The sequence below is a fragment of the Acinonyx jubatus genome, chromosome F2, assembly GCF_027475565.1.
Source record: "Acinonyx jubatus isolate Ajub_Pintada_27869175 chromosome F2, VMU_Ajub_asm_v1.0, whole genome shotgun sequence".
Taxonomy (NCBI): Eukaryota; Metazoa; Chordata; class Mammalia; order Carnivora; family Felidae; genus Acinonyx; species Acinonyx jubatus.
Genome location: NC_069394.1, coordinates 3,559,130 through 3,577,699, shown reverse-complemented (window position 1 = coordinate 3,577,699; position 18,570 = coordinate 3,559,130). Strand labels below are relative to the sequence as shown.

The following is an 18,570-nucleotide window of genomic DNA, read 5'->3' as shown; positions in this document are numbered from 1 at the left end:
TGTGGAACCGCTTGCCCTTGGGCACGTTGCTTAATCTTCCCCAACTGTTGGGTGATTTCCACTTGCACACTGTGAAGGTAGGAGCCTGAGAGAACTACTCTGTACATACTGCTTCAAGTGCTCCATCTCCCAGGCGGCACATGCCAAGACACTCCAGCCAGCACGACCAATGCCATCCTTGAGCAACCTTGAGCATCCTTGAGGACCGTGAACCAATGGCCTAACATACTTTCTCCTCCCAGATAAAGGGAACCTTAATTCTGCCACCTCTAGGCCCCAAAAGGCTCATGGAGCCTTTTTCTATCTGGAACACTGCTTTAGAAAGCATGTTCTCTACATAACATAGCAAATGTATTCGAGTTAAAAAAAAAAAAAAAAAAAGACTAAGTTTCTTAAGCAGATCGTTCCAATCTGTCCATTTATAAACACAATTACTCAAATGTAAGAGCACATGAGAACTTTATGAACGTCCCACAGCCCTTTACACCGTTTACAGTTCTTTATTATAAAAGCTAAAAGATTCCAGAATACTTAATATGTGATGTAAGCTATCATCTAAATGTGCTGGGATTCGAACTGATTGGGAAGAAATTAACTTCATAGTCCTGCTTTGCCACACCGAGGACCATCTCCTCAGAGAAAACAGAATTCCCGTGGACAGGCAATGTTCAACCTAGTACTCTGGACTACCTGGATGAAGAGAAGGTTGCTGAAGCCCGAGCACTGGGCCACGTGGCAGGGACCACCCCGCGGCCACGAGGATCTTAGTTCGAGGAATTCGGAGACATCAGCACAGAATGACTATAGAGGTGGGAGCAGGCAACAGGTGGGAACGGGGAGGGGGAATGCCCAGCTCTGCCTGTGTGCAGGCGGACCAGACAGGCAATGGAAGAGCACAGCCCTCAGCCAGCATGGGGAAAATGCCCAGGACGCAAGGCACGTGGACAGCCAGCGCCGGCGACGAGCAGTGGGAGCTGAGCCCGGCCAAGCGCGCGGCCGCCCTTCGGGGAACGCGTGGCCAGCGTTCACCTGTAAGCCCCGTGGGAGGTGGAGGCGTTCGGTGGGTGCACTTAGCAGGCTGAGGAAGTTCCCTTCTATTTCTAGCTCGCCGACAGTTTTGTCAAAAACGGGTATTGCACCTCGTCAGATGTTTCTTCTCTATTAAGACGTTTTTATAGTTTCCCTTTTTTGGTTTGCTGAAATGAAGAATTACATTTGTTGGCTTTCACGTTATGCAGACAAACCCTACCCAGCAGGTGTCAGGGACGATGTCTGCAGCCATGTCCAGGAGTCTTTGTTGCCGTTTTCGTCATCTTCGTCTGCTTCTGTCACCAAGGTCGTGCTGACCTCACAGAACGGGTCGGGATTATCCCCACCTTCAAGGCCCTGGAAAGAAGAGTTGATGTACGACTCTGATTAATCACTCCCTTCGTGTTTGAGGAGGTGCAGGAGTGAAGCCCCCTGGGCCTGGATTTGTTCTATGGCCAAGGTTTTAACAAAAAATTCTACCTTCTTAGCGGACTTAGATACTCCCAACAGCCCGGTCTGTACGCTCTGGTGTTTTGTGTCTTTCCAGGCATCTGTCCGGTCCATCTCGCTTTTCAGACTTGGGGGCACAGAGCTGCTCAGAACACCTGCCTCCCTTCCCTCTGTAGAGTCTGTAGGAGGCCACGTCTTCTGCTCCGGGTGCATTCAGTCGTGCCTTCCTCTCCCGTCAAGCTGGCTGCAGATGGGTAAATTCCATTTTTCTCCAAGAATAGGCTTTCGGTCTCCTCATCTAGATTAGGGTGTTCATTCCCGTTTTGTGTTCTGATATTCATTTCCTTGTCTGCACAACGTTTACTTTCCATTTCTCCTACTTTCTTCAAGCGGAAGCTGGGGTCTGACTTGAGGCCCTCCTCCTAAAAGCACCGTTCTGGCAACAGCCTACCAACAGCCTGCTGTGTTTTCATGCTCACTCATGGCCAAATACTCACTATTTTTATTTTTTAACTCTTCTCCAGCCCATGGGTTAATCAGGAGTATGTCGTTTCGTTTCCAAACATTTGAAAAATACTCAAAGACTTAGTTATCAGATTCTAACTTCATTACTGTCAGAGTATACTTTGCAAAATGAGAATCCTTTTAAATTGATTGAAATTTGTTTTGTGGTCTTTATCAGTCCCAGCTCCCTGGAGAAACAAAACCACAGAGCCAAGAGACCAAAAAAAAAAAAAAAAAACAACCTCAGAGAGGGGAGCAGCAGCAGATGACCACCAACCACGTGCAGCCAGGATGTCGAGGCCCCGGCCCGGGGGGCTCGGGGTCCAGACGCGTGCGGCGATACTGCCTAAGCTCCGGGAGGTCAGCCTCCCAGCTCCCCGTGCTCACTTACACTACGAGGGCGGCCTCCCGTGGAAGTCAGGGGAACAGAGTTCCATCTGGCCTCCTCCAAACAAACACTCCTCCTGTCTGGCAAGTAACTTGCCCAAAATTGGCAAAACACGTGCTCGACCACCACTTCTCCAACACTTGCCATGCGTCCCGCCCTTTTGGAGGCCTGGACACAGGAGAACAGGAGGAGGAACCCTCTGCTCCGGCACCGTTTACGTCGTGGTGAAACAGTGAACACATTCAACAGAGAAATGCTGGGATCGCACAGAGCACAGAGGCGGCAGGAGAGTGAGGACTCTGCGGGCCCAGCCGGGCTCGTCCACACAACAGAACACGGGCCCGTGTCGGAGAGGCGGGAAGGTTCCAGCGGCGGGGGGGGGGGGGGGGGGAGGCTCCCAACCAGGAAGCCCCTGGCCCTCCCTTCAGCACCCCCTCCCACTCCCCACTCAGGCACCCCCGGTGTGGTTCCTCCTCCGCATGCTGCCCAACTAGTCCTTCAATGGCTCTGCACCAACAGCCATGCAGGAGAACAGATCTTCTCCCCAACTGGTAGGGCAGGAAACCAAGGCTCGAGAGTCTTGAGTGTGTGGCTGGGACACCGGCCCAAAGGTGTGGACAAAGGTGCCACCATTACGGCTGTGGCCAACACTCCTATTCTGATTTTTTTTAAGTATTTATTTATTTTGAGAGGAGAGCGAGAGCGAGAGAGAGCACGCACACACACCTGAGCAGGGGAGGGGTAGAGAGAGGAGGAGAAGGAATCCTAAGCAGGGTCCACACTCAGCATGGAGCCCAACAAAGGGCTCAATCTCACAACCACAAGATCATGACCTGGCCAGAAATCAAGAATCGAGTGCTTAACTGACTGAGCCACCCAGGTGACCCCCACTCCGACATTTTTAAAAACAAGATGTTGTTGACATGGGTGGGCATGTACCATCAAGCCCCCAGCAGCCAGATGTGCACATGTGGGCCAGAAGCAGGCCCACTGACCCACCTCCTGGAGAACCTTGGTTGTGGTAGGACTTCCGGATTGCTTTCGGCAGGCGTGAGGCGTTCACAGAGCAAAGCTGTAGATGGAGGCGTGGGCCTTCATTCGGCAGCTCGGGCACAGACCGCGAGCGATGACTGCAGCGTCCGCGTGGATGTGGCCGACCGGCTCCCAGATTTTGTGTGTCGTCCAGCCCCAGAGGCTGAAGGTGGAGGTTTCCAACAGGCAGGGCCACGGGGACCCCCGAGTGACACACGCCACACAGGCCACCTCAGGTGAGAAACCTCCCCGCAGCCCAGGCCAGAGCGCCCCAGGCTTTGGTTCCTCCTGGGAGGGCTTCAGGGAAGTCCTGGCCACCTCACTGTGCACACAGGGTCAGACTCGGAGGCACATACTGGCCTCGCCAACCCTGGGGAAGCCAGGCCTGAGCAGGAGCAACAGCCAACGACTTAAGCCAGGTCAGTGACCCCATAACCCGGCCCCACCCAGGGCTGCTCGCTGTTAACCAGGACTCACTTACCCAATCTTACTTTTCTCTTGATATACAAGAATCAGGTCTCAGTTTGGTATTTCTTGATTTGCTCCAGCTTTTCTCCCCCTACCAAGCTCTTCTATTAGTGAAGCCTCCCAAAAACCCTACAAAGCAAGATTATTCCATTTCACAGATGGGGAAATCGAGGGTCAAGAGAGGCCGTACTGCAGAGCATGGCTTCCAGGAATATTATTTCTAAAATGCAGCCACTTCACACACCTCTTTTTTCAATCAAAAGAATGAATCAAAGAAGATTCTTCACAAAGAATGCAGAAAACCAGTCCCCAACATGGACAGACACAATCAGTGCTGGCAGAGAAGGGGACACAACCTTTCTGGGGGATCTCTTGAAACACATGCTAGCTTTCCCCACTTGCACAGGGCACGGGGGGGAGGGGGGTCCCTAGAAGCTGCTTTCACCGGGTTACTGGTTTCCATGACTACACCATTCCTCAGTGGTAATTTTACAGCTTTAGCACATTTCCAATTAGGTCACATTATTTGTGCTTCAGGGAGGACAGGGGAGCATGCTGAGCAGAGCCAGGAAGTCCCGTGACAGGGCCCCCCCAAGCACAGCTCCCACACGGCTCCCTAGGAAAGCAGCCGGACCACAGAAGGCTTACTTGCACAACCTCACAGGTTTGCAGTTAGTTACCAGCACGACCGGGTCTCCTATGTGCCCGTGAATGCTCACGCACACCCCTTCTTGCCTGCCTGTCACCAGAGTGCCCTCCTCGGACTGCACACACAGGAGCCTGTCCTGCTCAGGGTCCAACCCCAGGGTAAGAAGTAACGTGGATTCAGCCCTTAATCCACCACCCGCACACCTGAGCCAGCCACTCCCTAAAGCTCCGTGTCCTTCCTTATCTAGTAGGCAGTTTGCCCAAATGGTGCACGTGTCTGAGCGAACATGGCACCTGGCACGGTTCCTGGCCTGCAGGACATACTTCACAAAGGCTAGTTCCTTTCCTTCCAGTTTTCTTGCTAAGAAACTGGTTGAGGAGGGTCCCCAGGCTGTCTGAAGTTTCAGTGTGGGTGGTGGGTACACAGGAAATGCTGAACGCCCATGCCCAGCAGGGGCAGACCCTAAGGGTCTGGACGCAGGATGGAGGGGAATGGGGTATCCAAGATCTACCAAGAGCTTGTACAAGTCAACACCCCAGAACCCAATAATCCAATGAAAAATGGGCAGCAGACGTGAACATTTCTCCCAGGACGACATCCAGAGGGCCAGATACGTGAAAAGATGCTCTTTCGTATTTTGACATAACTTACATCTTTTTATTTTGTGTATCCCTTAACCGCTCATTGAAGTTCTGGTCGATTTTACTATTTTCTCTTTCAATTTTCAAGCTACTTCTCAAGAGGCTGATCCACAATCTGTACCATTTGCCTTTACCAGTGAGATGGTTTCTTTCCTGATTTTTTTTTTTTTTTTTTGCTTCTATTTATGGCATTTTCTTTTCTGAAGACCCTTGGACATTCCTTGTGAGGCCGGGTTGGTGGTGCCAAGCTCCCTTAGACTTTGCTTGTGTTGGACACTCCTTGATCTCCTTTGATTACCAACAATAACCTTGCTGAGTGGACTACTCTTGGCTGTATGTTTTCCCCACCAGCACCTTTAACGCACCCTACCAATGCTGTGGCCAGCCAAGCTTCGGCTCAACAGCCAGCCGAGAGCTCTATGGGATTTCCCTTGTAGCGAAGCATTTTTTCTCCTGCTTCCTTTAAGAGTCGCTCTACAACTTTTGGTATGTTGATTAGATGGGGATAGATCTTCATGTGGATCTCTCTGGGTCTCTCTGTGCTTACTGGACCTTAAGGTCTGTTTCCTTCAGGTTAGGGAACTTTTCAGCCATTATTTCTTCACATACGTGTTCTTGTGCGCACGCTCTCTCCCTCCCTCCCTCCCCTCCTTCTAGGAATCATACAGTGGCAATGTTAGCATGTTTGGCATCATTCCAGAGATCCCTTCAACTACCCTCATTTTTTTTTTTAATTGTTTTCTTTTGGCAGTTCAGCCTGCTTGCTTTCCCATCCTGTCTTCCAGATCGCAGATCATGAGGCCCCTCTCATCTACAGTGAATCCCTCCACGGGTCTTTCATTTGAGTTACTTATTCAAGCTCTGACTGGTTGTTGTTTCTATTTTCTCTCTCTTTGTTCAAGCTCGCTCTCACTGAGTTCATTGACTTGTCTCAATTCAGGGAGGGTCTTAAACAATACTTTGAACTCTTCAGGAGGCATGTTGCTTATAACTGTTTTGTTTAGTTATTTGAGATTTTGTCTTGTTCTTTCATCTGGAACATATTCCCATCTCCTCATTTTGTCTGTGCTTGTTTCTATGTATTAGGTCAATCAGTTGCATCGTCTCCCAGTCTTCAAAGTAGAGGCCTTGTGGAGACGTCATCCCCGGGGTCCCACAAGTGCGCTCCGGCCCGGTCACCAGAACCGAGTTCCCCAGGCATGTCCCTTGTGTTGACTGCATGCATCATCCTGGTATGGCTGGGCTGTGACTGCTGCAAGCACACCTGTGGGCAGGGCTGGCTCAGAGGCCTAGCCGTAGCTGCTGGGAGTATGCTGGTGGGTGCAGCCGGCTCCCCTCCTCCGGGGGGCAGGACCCCTCTGGAAGGAGTTGGTCCTGCCTCAGGCTGCCTGCCAGGTACAGCAGGATGGGAGCCACCTGGAAGGGGCCTCTACAGGGGTAGGTGGGTGGGGCAGAGGGAGTCCACAGGGAACACCAGGAAGCAGCAAGCGTTGCCAGCAAGGTAGATAGAGCGTGTGCGAGTCTGCATCTGCCCATGTCGGGCCAACTAGGCTGGAAGGCTACACATGTTCAGCACCTCCTTTCCTAGAGAAACTTCCTACAGACCCCAGTCCCTCTAGCACATACCCTACAAGTAGTGAACACCCTCCTTCATCTATGGCACATGTGTTTCTGAAAAATGCAGCTCCGGAGCTGTCCCTGTGACCCAGTGATATAGCCCACAAGCCCTTTCAGAGCGAAGACTGAATTTTCTATAGCCCTCTGGTTTTGCTGGAGTGATGTCCCATTGATTTTCAAAGCCATAGGTCACGGGGGCTTGTCATCCCCAGGACAGGGTACCAAATGTGGGGCTTGATCCCTCGGTCCCTGGGGAGGACATCCACACCTAGGACAGCCCTTCCAATCGTGGGTACCCCTGTAGGAGTTTGATTCCCCATCACATTCCAAAGTGGGGGCTTCTTTACGTTTAAGCTGCGGAGAATCCGTTGTACCTGTCTTGAGGTCATTCTCAGACAGAGCTGCTCCATTGTAGTTGTAGACTTGGTATGTCTGTCAGAGAAGGGGAGCTCAGGATCCGGCTACTCAATCATCTTTAAAACTTACATTGTAGGAGCACCTGGGTGGCTCAGTCAATTAAGTGTCTGACTTCGGCTCAGGTCATGATCTCACAGTTCATGAGTTCGAGCCCCACGCCGGGCTCTGTGCTGACAGCTCCGAGCCCGGAGCCTGCATTGGATTCTGTGTCTCCCTCTCTCTCTGCCCCTCCCCCGCTCACACTCTATCTCTCTCTCTCTCAAAAGTAAATTAAAAAAAAAACATTTGAAAATAAATAAATAAAACTTACACTGTAAAGAGGAATTTAGGATAGGCATTTTAGCAATCACTATTGTGCCTTATATTCAATTCTTCCTGTACTCCAAAGCTCAAGGTCATATTTCAATCTGATTTTCTCCACTCACTTAGAAACTTACTTCATGTTTTCATATTAGTCCTCTAATTGATCAACTGTAATCTCCACCCTTATAAATTCCTGGTCAAATCTCTGTAGCACCAAAAGCAAAGGTATATAGTTGATTCAAGTCCCTCTGTTTCTGGTTCCTATAGAAAACATTACTTTATGGTCATAGATGTAATTAAAATGTCATAGGCATCTCAACAAAAAAAGATGCTCATTATCACAGAAATACAAATCAAAACTGCCATAAGGTATCATCACACACTGATCAGAATGGCTAAAATCAACAACACAAGAAACAATAGGTGTTGGTGAGGATGTGGAGAAAGGCGAACTCTCACGCACTATTGGTGGGAATGCAAACTGGTGCAGCCACTCTGGAAAACCATATGGAGGGTCCTCAGAAAGTTAAAAATACAACTACCCTATAATCCAGGAATCACACTACCGGGTATTTAACCAAAAAATACAAAAACACAAAATCAAAAGGATACATGTGCCCCAATGTTTATGGCAGCATTATCAACAGTAGCCAAATTATGGAAGCAGCCCAAGTGTCCCCTGACTGATGAATGGATAAAGATGCATAAACATACAATGGAATATTAGCCGTACAAAAGAATGACATCTTGCCATTTGCAACAACATGCACAGGACTACAGAGTATAATGCTAAGCGAAATAAGTCAGAGAAAGACAAATACAAAATGAGCAAAGGAAAAAAGAGAAGCAAACCAAGATACACACTCTTAGAACAAACTGATGGTCGCCAGAGGGGATGGGGAAATAGGTGATGGGGATTAAGGAGGCACTTGTCAACACCAGGTGTTGTTTGGAATTGTCGAATCACTATATTAAACACCTGAACCTACTATTACATTGTATGTTAACTACACCGGAATTAGATTTCTTAATTTTTTAAAATTTTTTCTAATGTCTGTTTTTGAGAGACAGAGAGACAGAGCATGAGTGGGGGAGAGGCAGAAAGAGAGGGAGACACAGAATCTGAAGGAGGCTCCAGGCTCCAAGCTGTCAGCACAGGGCCCGACGCAGGGCTCGAACTCACAGACCGCGAGATCATGACCTGAGCCTAAGTCGGATGCTCAACTGACTGAGCCACCCAGGTGCCCCTGGAATTAAAATTTTTAAGAAGAGGCATTGGGACTCTGTTTCTCAGTAATTTGGGGAAAAGGCACAGAGAAAGAAGGTGTCACGGTGCAACCGACAGGGATTGGAGGGGGGACTGATGGTGTCATCACCTCTGAGCCACGGTTCTCTCTTTGGAGGAGACCACCTACTCAGAAAGTTGTGTAGAACCTGTCCATTTGCATTCTCGTGACACAGGCCTGACACACAGGCCGCACCCAGCAAACGGAAACTCCAGTTGGGCACTTCCATTTAAGCACGTGTACACTCATCTTACATCTATACACACTTATCGCCCAAGAACTACAGCGCACCCAGCCTTGCAATGCTCAATTCAAGAAAACGCAATTGATGGCACAGCCACCATAACCCAACCAACTCTGAACGAGGACCTCCGGGATCCTGAGGTTCTTCCCTCAATTCCAAGAGTCTGTCCCACGGGGAAGGCCACACGACGGTGGAGCGGAGCGGCAGAGGAAAGTGCCGGTCCTCGGGGGGCCTGGGCAGGGAGGAGAACCGACGACGGGCCAGGGCTGGCTGTCAGGAGGCCTCAGGGGACGTCACACCCAAGGACCCACGAGGACATCAGCGCTGCAGCTTCCCCATCCCTCCCTGCCCCGAACTCCCCCAACAGCATCCCGTGCCCTGCGGTTCCACCACACCTCCCTGCCTTCCTTCCCGCGCCGCCGGGAAGCATCTTCCCACATCCAGTCCCCCGGCTCCCAGAGGAGCCCAAACCCGCAGTCGGGCTAGTGTGCGGGAGCCAGATGCTGGACAGCTCCCAGCTACACCAGCACCTCTCTCTACTGCGGCGCCCTCAGTGGCCAGGAGGACTCCCTGAAACCCGACTCCCTGTGACTTCCATCCACGGACAGGACCGCCATCGACCAAAAGCAGCTGGTGTCCCTCTTGCCCTGACCTCTCCTCAGAGAGCATCCGTGCTCAACATTCTCCACGCCACAACCAGCTTGGTCAATCTCGGTGGGTGGGTCCCCTCAATCAACACCCCCCAAATACTGGCGTCGAGACTGTACGTGGCACCACAGGGCTGGGCCTCAACACATGCTCACTCGACAAGCCATTCTGGTGACCCTGCTGCCCGCACCCCCGCCGTAGCTGTGAAGGCCTTCGGTGCTCTCGCTACACCCCGTCCCTGGGCAGGTGCAGACCGACAGAGCTTTCCCAAATGCTGTGGACGCCAAACTCCAAGCTCGGGCTCAGGCCCCTCCCAGGGCTCCTGGCAAACAGCGTCCTCTGCTCTGCCAGAAGTCCCTGGCACCTTTACACTAGCAGTGTGTATTCATTTTGACTTCCTCACCACTCAGAAACCAATTCATGGTTGGTGGCCAAAAGATTAAGTTTTGGGATGAATACAGAGAATGGTCACTCAATAAATACAGTTTTCAAACAAACAGGTAAAAGGTAGGAAACATTCCACTTTCATCACTGCACTCCTTGACTCAACCCCCAAATTCCCAGTATTTCATGGAAATGAGACTTAACCACACAATCATACAAGCTTCGTTGCAACGGCTTTCCAAAACATGCCACGGGGAGAAATACTGAGGAACCAGCTTTCCACCAACACGATTCTCTTTCTTTCTTTTCTGAAGAGCACTCAACACTCTGCCTCCAAAAAGGCAGAGTGGCCGAAACCGAGAACACCAAGCCACCGAGCAGACCGTACCTGTGCAGGGTGGACTCACCTTCATGTGGCTCGGGTCTCCTGGTTTGCCGCCTTCAGGGGCGTTCACAGGCTTGCTCTCCACTCGAGGCCGAACGACCTGTCGAAAGGGACTGCACAGCGGAAAGCCACTCACGCTGATTCCATCTAAAAGTAAAATTTTAAGATGCTTTAGCACTTATAGAATATGGAGTATTTTAAAACCGGTTGGTTTCCCTGAACTTGAATTCAGGTATCAGTTTCGAACAAAAAGAAGGTAGACAATTTTACACGCATATCTGTAATCAGCTCTGTCCCCAGTAAAGACCTAGAAACGATCACCAACACAGTACAATAAGCATCCCTGATGTCCAGACCATGGTCTCAAGTTCTCACTTGTTCACTTTTAGGGAAAAGCAGCCAGGGCAGGCTTCTCAAAGAAACGGATGACGCCAAGTCAGTGGCAGGAAACGTACGGGTGAGCTTGGACACCTCGTTCTACGCCAGAGCAAGGAAACCAACCAAGACAAGGGCTGGGTCAAAGGCCTCTGCACCCAACTGCAGAAGCTCCCACTGGCCAAGAGGAGACAATGCAAACTCAAAGTGATAGTAAATCCAACTGATGGATGCTCTTCAGGTAGGTGTAAATCCGTATCTAATGGATCTAATTTAAATCCACATCTAGGGGCACCTGGGTGGCTCATTCAGTTGAACATCTGACTCAAGGTCATGATCTCGCGGTTCGTGAGTTCAAGCTCCACATCGAGCTTGGCACTGTCAGCACGGATTCCACTTTGGATCTTCCGTCCACCCCCCTCTCTCTCTTCCTCTCTCTGCCCCGCCCATGCTCACGCTCGCTCACTCCCAAAAATAAATAAAACGTGAAAAAAAAATTAAATCCACATTTAATCCATGTGTTCATTGTAATCTTCTTTTAAAGTCAATAGCCATCTGTGGACGATGAGAATCTTGATTTTCCTGAAAATTGGTAAATTAAAAAAATCAAGCATTTATGAACTGTACAACTCGATAATCTCATGATGAGCAGCATGTATCTTTATAAAAGCATTCTAGCAAAATGATAAAGAAGGGATAAAATCGGAATACTATTTTACAACCCCTAGTCCAGGATTTTTCAACCTCAACACTGAGACGTGGGGCTGGACAATTCTCCCCGTTGGGGACCGTGCTGTGCAAGCAGGATGTATAGCAGCATCTCGGACCTCTACGCACAAGATGCCAGGAGCAACCTCCCCCCAAGTTGTAACAACCAACAATTGCCACACGTCCCCTGGAAAGGGGAGTGGGAGCAAAACCATCCCTGGTTGAGAACCACTGATCTGGACAAAGAGCATGGGCAATTAGTAACATCACAACGAGAGAAACAAGTGGGCATTCCCTGCCTCCTGACCTAAGAACACAAGACCACGCTGGACTTGCCAAAGGGATCAGAGGTGAACCTGATCCAGCTTCTGGATCCAGCTTTGCCCCATTTTCAGGAAACGCAGGGGACAGAAGAACACCACAAGTGTTCAGAAGGGCATCGCAAGTGCTCAATCAACAAGCCCACGCTGTCGACGTCTCCTTGGGCTGGATGTCCCAGCTTCCTCAACAGATAAATTATCAGGAAAAGGAAAGAGCAGGGGTACCTGCACATTAAGAGAAACTTAATCAACCCGTCTATGTAGGGACATACTCCTATGCTAAGACTATAAGTGAGTAAAGCTAAGTACTGACTAGAAATCAGGACGGGGCTCCCTTTGGGGGTGAAGATGGGGCACGTGAGAGGCCATCCAGCTGGCAAAGCTCTAGATTTTGATGCAGGTCCTAGTTAGAAGAGTGTTACCTTCTAACAACTCGTCAAACTATTTATTTGTTCTGTATCATTTTCATCGTCTTTTTTTTTTTTTTAATTCCCGTATAATCAACACAGCGTTAGGAGTTCCAGGTGAACAATATATTGATCCAACAATTCTACATGCTACTCAGGGCTCAAGATACCCTAACCCCTTCACCTATGTCACCGTCCCCCACTCACCTCCAGAATCTGTTTCTAATGTCGCCCTAAAAAGCTTTAAAAACACAGTTCTGTTTTTATTTTCAAAAAAATTTTAACTGACTTTTCAAGTAAGTGTTAGGATCCACATGTATGTGTGCCAGACCCTCTACCTTCTGGGACACTGTTCCATTTGCAAACAAGTCTATTTATATGGACAGGTCTGAAGTGACAGATACCTAAGTATCTGTTGCTGGAAACAAGTTCCCAACGAGCTAAGAAGACTCCAGCTGAGTTAGTGACTTTATTGAACAATAGTTTTATTATTCAAGAACATAAAGAGATGCTGTCCTGTTAAGTAAAGCTCCAGTAGTTGGAGCTGTGTAACAAACCAGCTGGCATGCACAAGTGTACCCCTGGTGTGTCAAGTACGAGAGGCCTCTAGCATAGACCAGGCTAGCGGAACAAGTTGCCAGAGGCCACGTGTGTGAGAACTGAAAACTACTAATTTTGGCTTAAGATACATGGGAACAGACACAAGAGAAAAACAAACAGCAAAAACTGAGATTGGTAAGATACCAACTCCTTTCTGTGAGGTATTTTGTGGCTTGTAAACTTGCCCCCATCTTACAGAAGAGCCATGAATAACCTCCCCGAGGTCAGAGTGGCAGTAACTGATCCTGGGACATGCTACCCCACATCAAGGGACTATCCATCTAGTAACTTGGATGGCTGGGTCCCCCAAGTAGGTCAAACTGCACAGGGACAAAGTGAGGATCGGGGCATTACTTCTGCAGACAGCAGGCTAGACAATTCAGACCAACTCAGCCACAGAGAACAATACAGAACACAAAATAGCCTTCAAATCTCTTCAAGGTGCTGGAGAAGCAGCAAGGCAGTGAGTAACCACAGGGCCATGATCTGGCAGAAGAAGAAAATACTTAGACGGGAGGTGGCATTAAATTTCCTTAGACACCTCAGGGTGCCTGCAGATACCAGAAGAGTTGACCGAGAAGCTGAGAATCGGGGCAGAGCCTCTGACAAACTCTCAGCACAAAGTAGGAAGTGTCCCCCAGGCAGAGCAGAAGGAAGTCCCAGAAGCTTTTAGGGGAGGCCCCAAAAGATGACCCCATAAGTGAAGGGTAGACTGGAAATAAAGCAGGCTCACAGGGGCCACGGCCCAGCTTTGAATCGGGTTGGTCCTTCTAACCAGATTCTGGCAATTCTGCCAGAATCCATTCCTTGTCACCTCTATTCTACCCCGTGTCTTCTCATCTTTGTGCTTTTCCAATTCTCTTCCCTCTGACAACCACCTACGTGTTCCCTCGTGTCCCACTGTTAGTTAACGCGCTGCCTGTTCCATCACGTGTCCCCTCGTCACTGTGGCAGAAAGCAAGGACTCTTCCTCGGAGTCCAACCACCTGTCTACCCCGAGGCCCGTGCCTACTGCATGCAGAACGTGTCCAGGAAGACAGGAAGGCACACAGGCCAGGAACTGCTGGCTGAGGTATCTTTGCCAAGTTACTTAAACTCTGAGCTTTCAATTCCTCATCCTCAAAATGGGACAGCCAGAACCTGTCAACTGCATGCTTCTCTGCAATAACGAGTTACTACATACCAAATATTTGTCGCAATGCTGGGTACCTGGCAAGCATTCAACAAAAACAGGTATTATTATTAGAGCAACTTACACACATTAGAGATTCCTTAGCGGACTATAGACTCCTTGAAGACACAATTCTTGCTTCATTATTCTATCCCTTACAGTAACTCACACAGGCTCTAGCAAATCAAACTCTCAGTAAATATTAAAACAATGACTGACCTATAGGGTCAGATAGGATACTCCGTTTGCACACCACGTTCACCAAAAGTCCCATCACCCCAAAGTCACAGTCAACCATCAACTCCGGGTTAGGCGAAATTCCATCATGCAAAGTCCCAGCCCACAGCTGTTACAGTTGAAGGAGTTTCCCTCCCCGTTCTCCCAGTACCATGGGCACCATCTAGAAAAACTCTCCACCACACCATGGGGCCTGTGAGGGGGCTAGCACTATGAACACAGACACTGCAAAACATAAATCCACACTTCTCAGCACCGTGCCCTAGACACGAGGTCAAATGGAGCCTGTGAACCAGCAGAGCGCTCAAGATGACCAACAGTCACTCAGCCCCTAGGTCACCCTCTGCTGAGTTAAGGTCAGGTGCCCAAAATATTTTAAATGTGAGCACGGTCACTCTGACTCCCACACTCACACACAGCCTGGGACACAGCGTCTTCTGCTCTCCCCCAGGCGAAGCTCCCATCATCAGCAAATTACACAAACACCACCAGCCCCCAAAGGACACATTCTTTTTTACCATGGAAATACGAGTCCTTTCTCACACTAACACACTGCTAAGGTCTCCTTTCCTGCAAGTGGTCCAGAGCCCTGGATGGCAAGGGGAGGGTGCCGTAAAGCCAGCCTCCCCTCTGTTCCTTGTTCCTTCTCCAGCAGCTGGTTTTGGTGGGACTAGGGGTGGCCCAAATCCAGCCGTGGCCAGAAACGGAAGCGTCGTGTCAACAGCGGCTGACCCAGACCAGAGGCACCAGAAGGGCCACACGTGGACTTTGTAGATTTCATGTACAAATTCTAAAGGGCAGAAGTTGGGGACGGAGGCATCTTCCTTTGAATCGAATGCTATGAAGACATCGGCATTCTTCCCAACACATTGAGAGAATCTGAGCAAGTCACAAAACCCTATGAACCTCCATTTTCTTAGCTTGAAAATGGCAACCAACTCAAGGTGATCTATGAAAATATAAATCTGCAATGTCTCTGAGCTAGAAGGATCTAGGCTATGCACTTAGCAAAAAAAAAAAAAAAAAAAAGCTGCAAATTAGATCTGAAATTTGCCTCCTTTTTGGACAGAGACCTCAAAACTTCAAAGAAACCTCAAAAACCTATCATCTTGAAGTGCAGAAAAATACAACCAAAGCCCCTCCACAGCTTCTTTACAGACTATTCTGCCCTCTGATCCAACCGCGGGTGAAGAAGGAATGCGTAAGTAGGAGCGGAGGCAGAAGGGAGCTATCTGAAGGTTGGAAGATGAGCCCTCGGCCCACACAAGGATGGGGCTGGAGAGAAGAGGCGGCTGCAGAGGGGGGGAGGGGAGGGACGGAGCAAACCACCCGCCGCGCCCGTGGAGGGGCGGCTCGCCAGCTGGGCCGGGCCGCAGGGGAGAAAATTCTGCTCACTCACTCGGGCAACTTTTCTGCCAGCACGGGCCATCACAAATAGAACAGAGAACAGATTGCAGTGGCAATTACTGGGAAGACAAGACCAAAAAAGTGACAAACAGGAAGGAAGCCTAGTGGGAAGACCAGAGAGGAGTGGATTCTCGGGGTATTTAAGAATGGATGAAACCGCGAGATCACCATGAATCAAATGGAGCTTGACAGAACTTCATAGTTACTGTTTACAGCGCTCAACTTTTCCATTAAGAGCGTTTCTGTGGGCAATTCAGAGGTACAATTCTGTACGCGAAAAGAGCCCGCTCCCGAATTCAGCTCCAGCACAACCACGGTGACCACTCGGGAGGAGGGCAGCTCAAAGTGGGACCCGCGTGGCAGAAACCAATGGCAGTCACAACCAACAGCTGCAGTGACGAGGGGCGGTGACGGCGTCTCCACGTGCCAGGCCCTGGCAGGGGCCATCGAAGGTCCCTCACTCCCCGCGGGGCAGCGCTGTCTTCTCGGCTCCACGGAGGAGGAGGCTGAAGAGTCTGAGAACATCGGTAACACCGCACAGTTCGTCAGACGCGGAGCCAGAACTCGGGACTGTCGGATTTGTGACCACCCGGAAAAAACGCGACAACACACGTCAGTGCCCCCATGAGCTTCCCGGACAGCTCGCCAGCCAGAGGGTGGTGCAGTATGCCACGCAGCCCTCAACCTGCCTTAAGGAGCCTCACAACGGCTTAGCGTCCACCTCCACTGGTGCGTCTCCTCAAGCAATGGGTCCATTTTTGCACCTTCCAAAGAAAGTAAGGCTTAAGGCAAAGTATCAATTTCTCTTGCGACAAGTTACAGGCACTGGAATAAAACAAAACTAGGACAAAATACATTTACAAAAGCAAAAGGAGACAACAATCTCCCAGGGGGAGTTGGTCAGAATATGCAGTTCCAGGTAGGATGTATTTTGAAGATGCATTTTCATTTATTCTTAAAAAATCAATGGGTGCCGGGGGGGGGGGGGGGGGGGGGTCGGCGGGAAGCCCATCTGGTTATCATAAAATACAAGGAAACCGAAGGAATACAAGCATTTGGCTCAGAAATTAGCCAATACTCATCCTCAACTTGCATTGAGAAAGCGGGGAGTTCATTCATTCAGAAACTTTAGGGTAGGCTTAGCAGAGAAAGTTCATGTAGAAACAGCAACCTTCATAAACCATTCACACAAAACCGTCCTCACATCCCCAGCAGGCCGGCTTTGACACTGGCCTCCCTCTGTTGGATGCTCAGTCTTGATCCTGTGAGGACTCCCCACTCCAGGCCCTGTGCCCTCACTGACCTTTGGAACCTTCATGTACGTGATGCTTAATAACTACCCGCTGAGCCCATGAAGGGTTCCCAACTAGCTACCCTAGGCCCACACACATGAGCTGAGCCCATGAAGGGTTCTGGGTGGTTCCCAACTAGCTACCCTAGGCCCACACACATGAGCTGAGCCCATGAAGGGTTCTGGGTGGTTCCCAACTAAGTACCCTAGGCCCACACACATGAGCTCCTTGGGATTTCACTTATTGGTAGAACACTCATTTATTCCCACACTCCCACCCCCAAACCTGCTCTGACCTCTGAACACTCCCATGTACCCCCTGCACTTCCTCATTATCCATCAGCCCCCTTACGTCCCTGTCTGCCCTCTCCAGCCTTCGCTTCCACAGTCGAACCACAGGTCACAAAGCATCGTCCGTAAAGGATCTGACAGTAAACACTTGAGGCTTTGTAGGCCGCAGGTCTCTGCCACAGCTACTCAGCTGAGCTGCTGTCGGGCACAAGCAGCCGCCAACATCCAGAAACGCATAGAGGTGGCTGCGTTCCAGTAACACCAAGACAGGCAGCAGGCCCGGGGCTGGCGGCTGGGCTACAGTCGGAGACACTCACCTGCACTTACAACACCCCATCCCCCAGGAAAGCACCCATCACTCCCCTGCCTGCTCCTCCCTCGACCCACCTGACAAGGCCCCACTCCAGGCTAAACCCCAGTCTACCTTCTCTGTAGGGGCACCTGAAGCCCATGGTCAACGGGGAAAACCATGCACTGGGCCCAGCAGGCTGCCTTCAGACCCACCACCACACACCTGGGGCCCATTGTCACCATGTGCGTAAGGTGGCCCCCAGATGAGTCTTCCCTCTCCTCACATGTCACTACCACCCACTCCCCTGCCTCCTCCCCACTGAGCAGCCAAACCCAAGGGGAGCAGAGAGACAACCAGAGGAGAGGGGAGGACCACCCATCTCCCATCACTGGGCCTAGGACTGCACTTGGGGTCCTGTTAAGGGACAGCCTGGCTCGTCCCATTTCCCGGGTGCTCCCTGTGAACACCCTCCCTGTGCGGTCAGCAGCTCTGCCCCCTCCCCTACCACAGCTCTTTCTTTTAACACCCCTACTGAGATGCAACCAGCACAGAGTAACCACTGAAGTTTAAAGCATCCAACCGGAGGCGCTGACATTCGTAACACCATCAACACAACGGAGATCGTGAATATATCCATCAACTAAGCTTGCCTATGCGTCCTCGCATCCACCCGCCAAGTGCCGTCCTCCCCAAGCCCAAGCCTCCTCCCAGCCCCATGTAAGCACTGCCGTCACCCTAAAGGAGTTCACGTTTTCCAGAAGTTAATCCAGATGGCATCATACCCATTAGATACTGTTTTCTGTCAGGCTTCTATCACACAGCATCCTCCTCTTAGACTAATTCCAACATACTGCATGCATCCAGGCTGGACTCCTTTTAATTGCCGAATAGTAGTCCAATGAATGCCTGTAACAATCTGCTTACCCATTCACCTAATTTATGAGCCCTCAGGCTGTTTTGAGTTTTTATTACGAATATAGCTGCTCTGAACACGTGTGTCCTAGCCACTGTATGGACACATGCTTT

General features: G+C 50.2%; 1 protein-coding gene across 8 annotated transcripts in view; it reads right to left on the bottom strand.

Moving 5' to 3' along the window:
* The window catches only part of TRAPPC9 (trafficking protein particle complex subunit 9), a 566,520-nt gene that overhangs the window by 369,915 nt on the left and 178,035 nt on the right, over positions 1 to 18,570 (bottom strand). For all 8 annotated transcript variants that reach the window (XM_053208248.1, XM_053208250.1, XM_053208253.1 and 5 more), the window contains one exon: positions 10,468 to 10,592. In XM_053208248.1, coding sequence (XP_053064223.1) covers positions 10,468 to 10,592 — 125 coding nt within the window. The remainder of the gene's footprint in view (positions 1 to 10,467; positions 10,593 to 18,570) is intronic.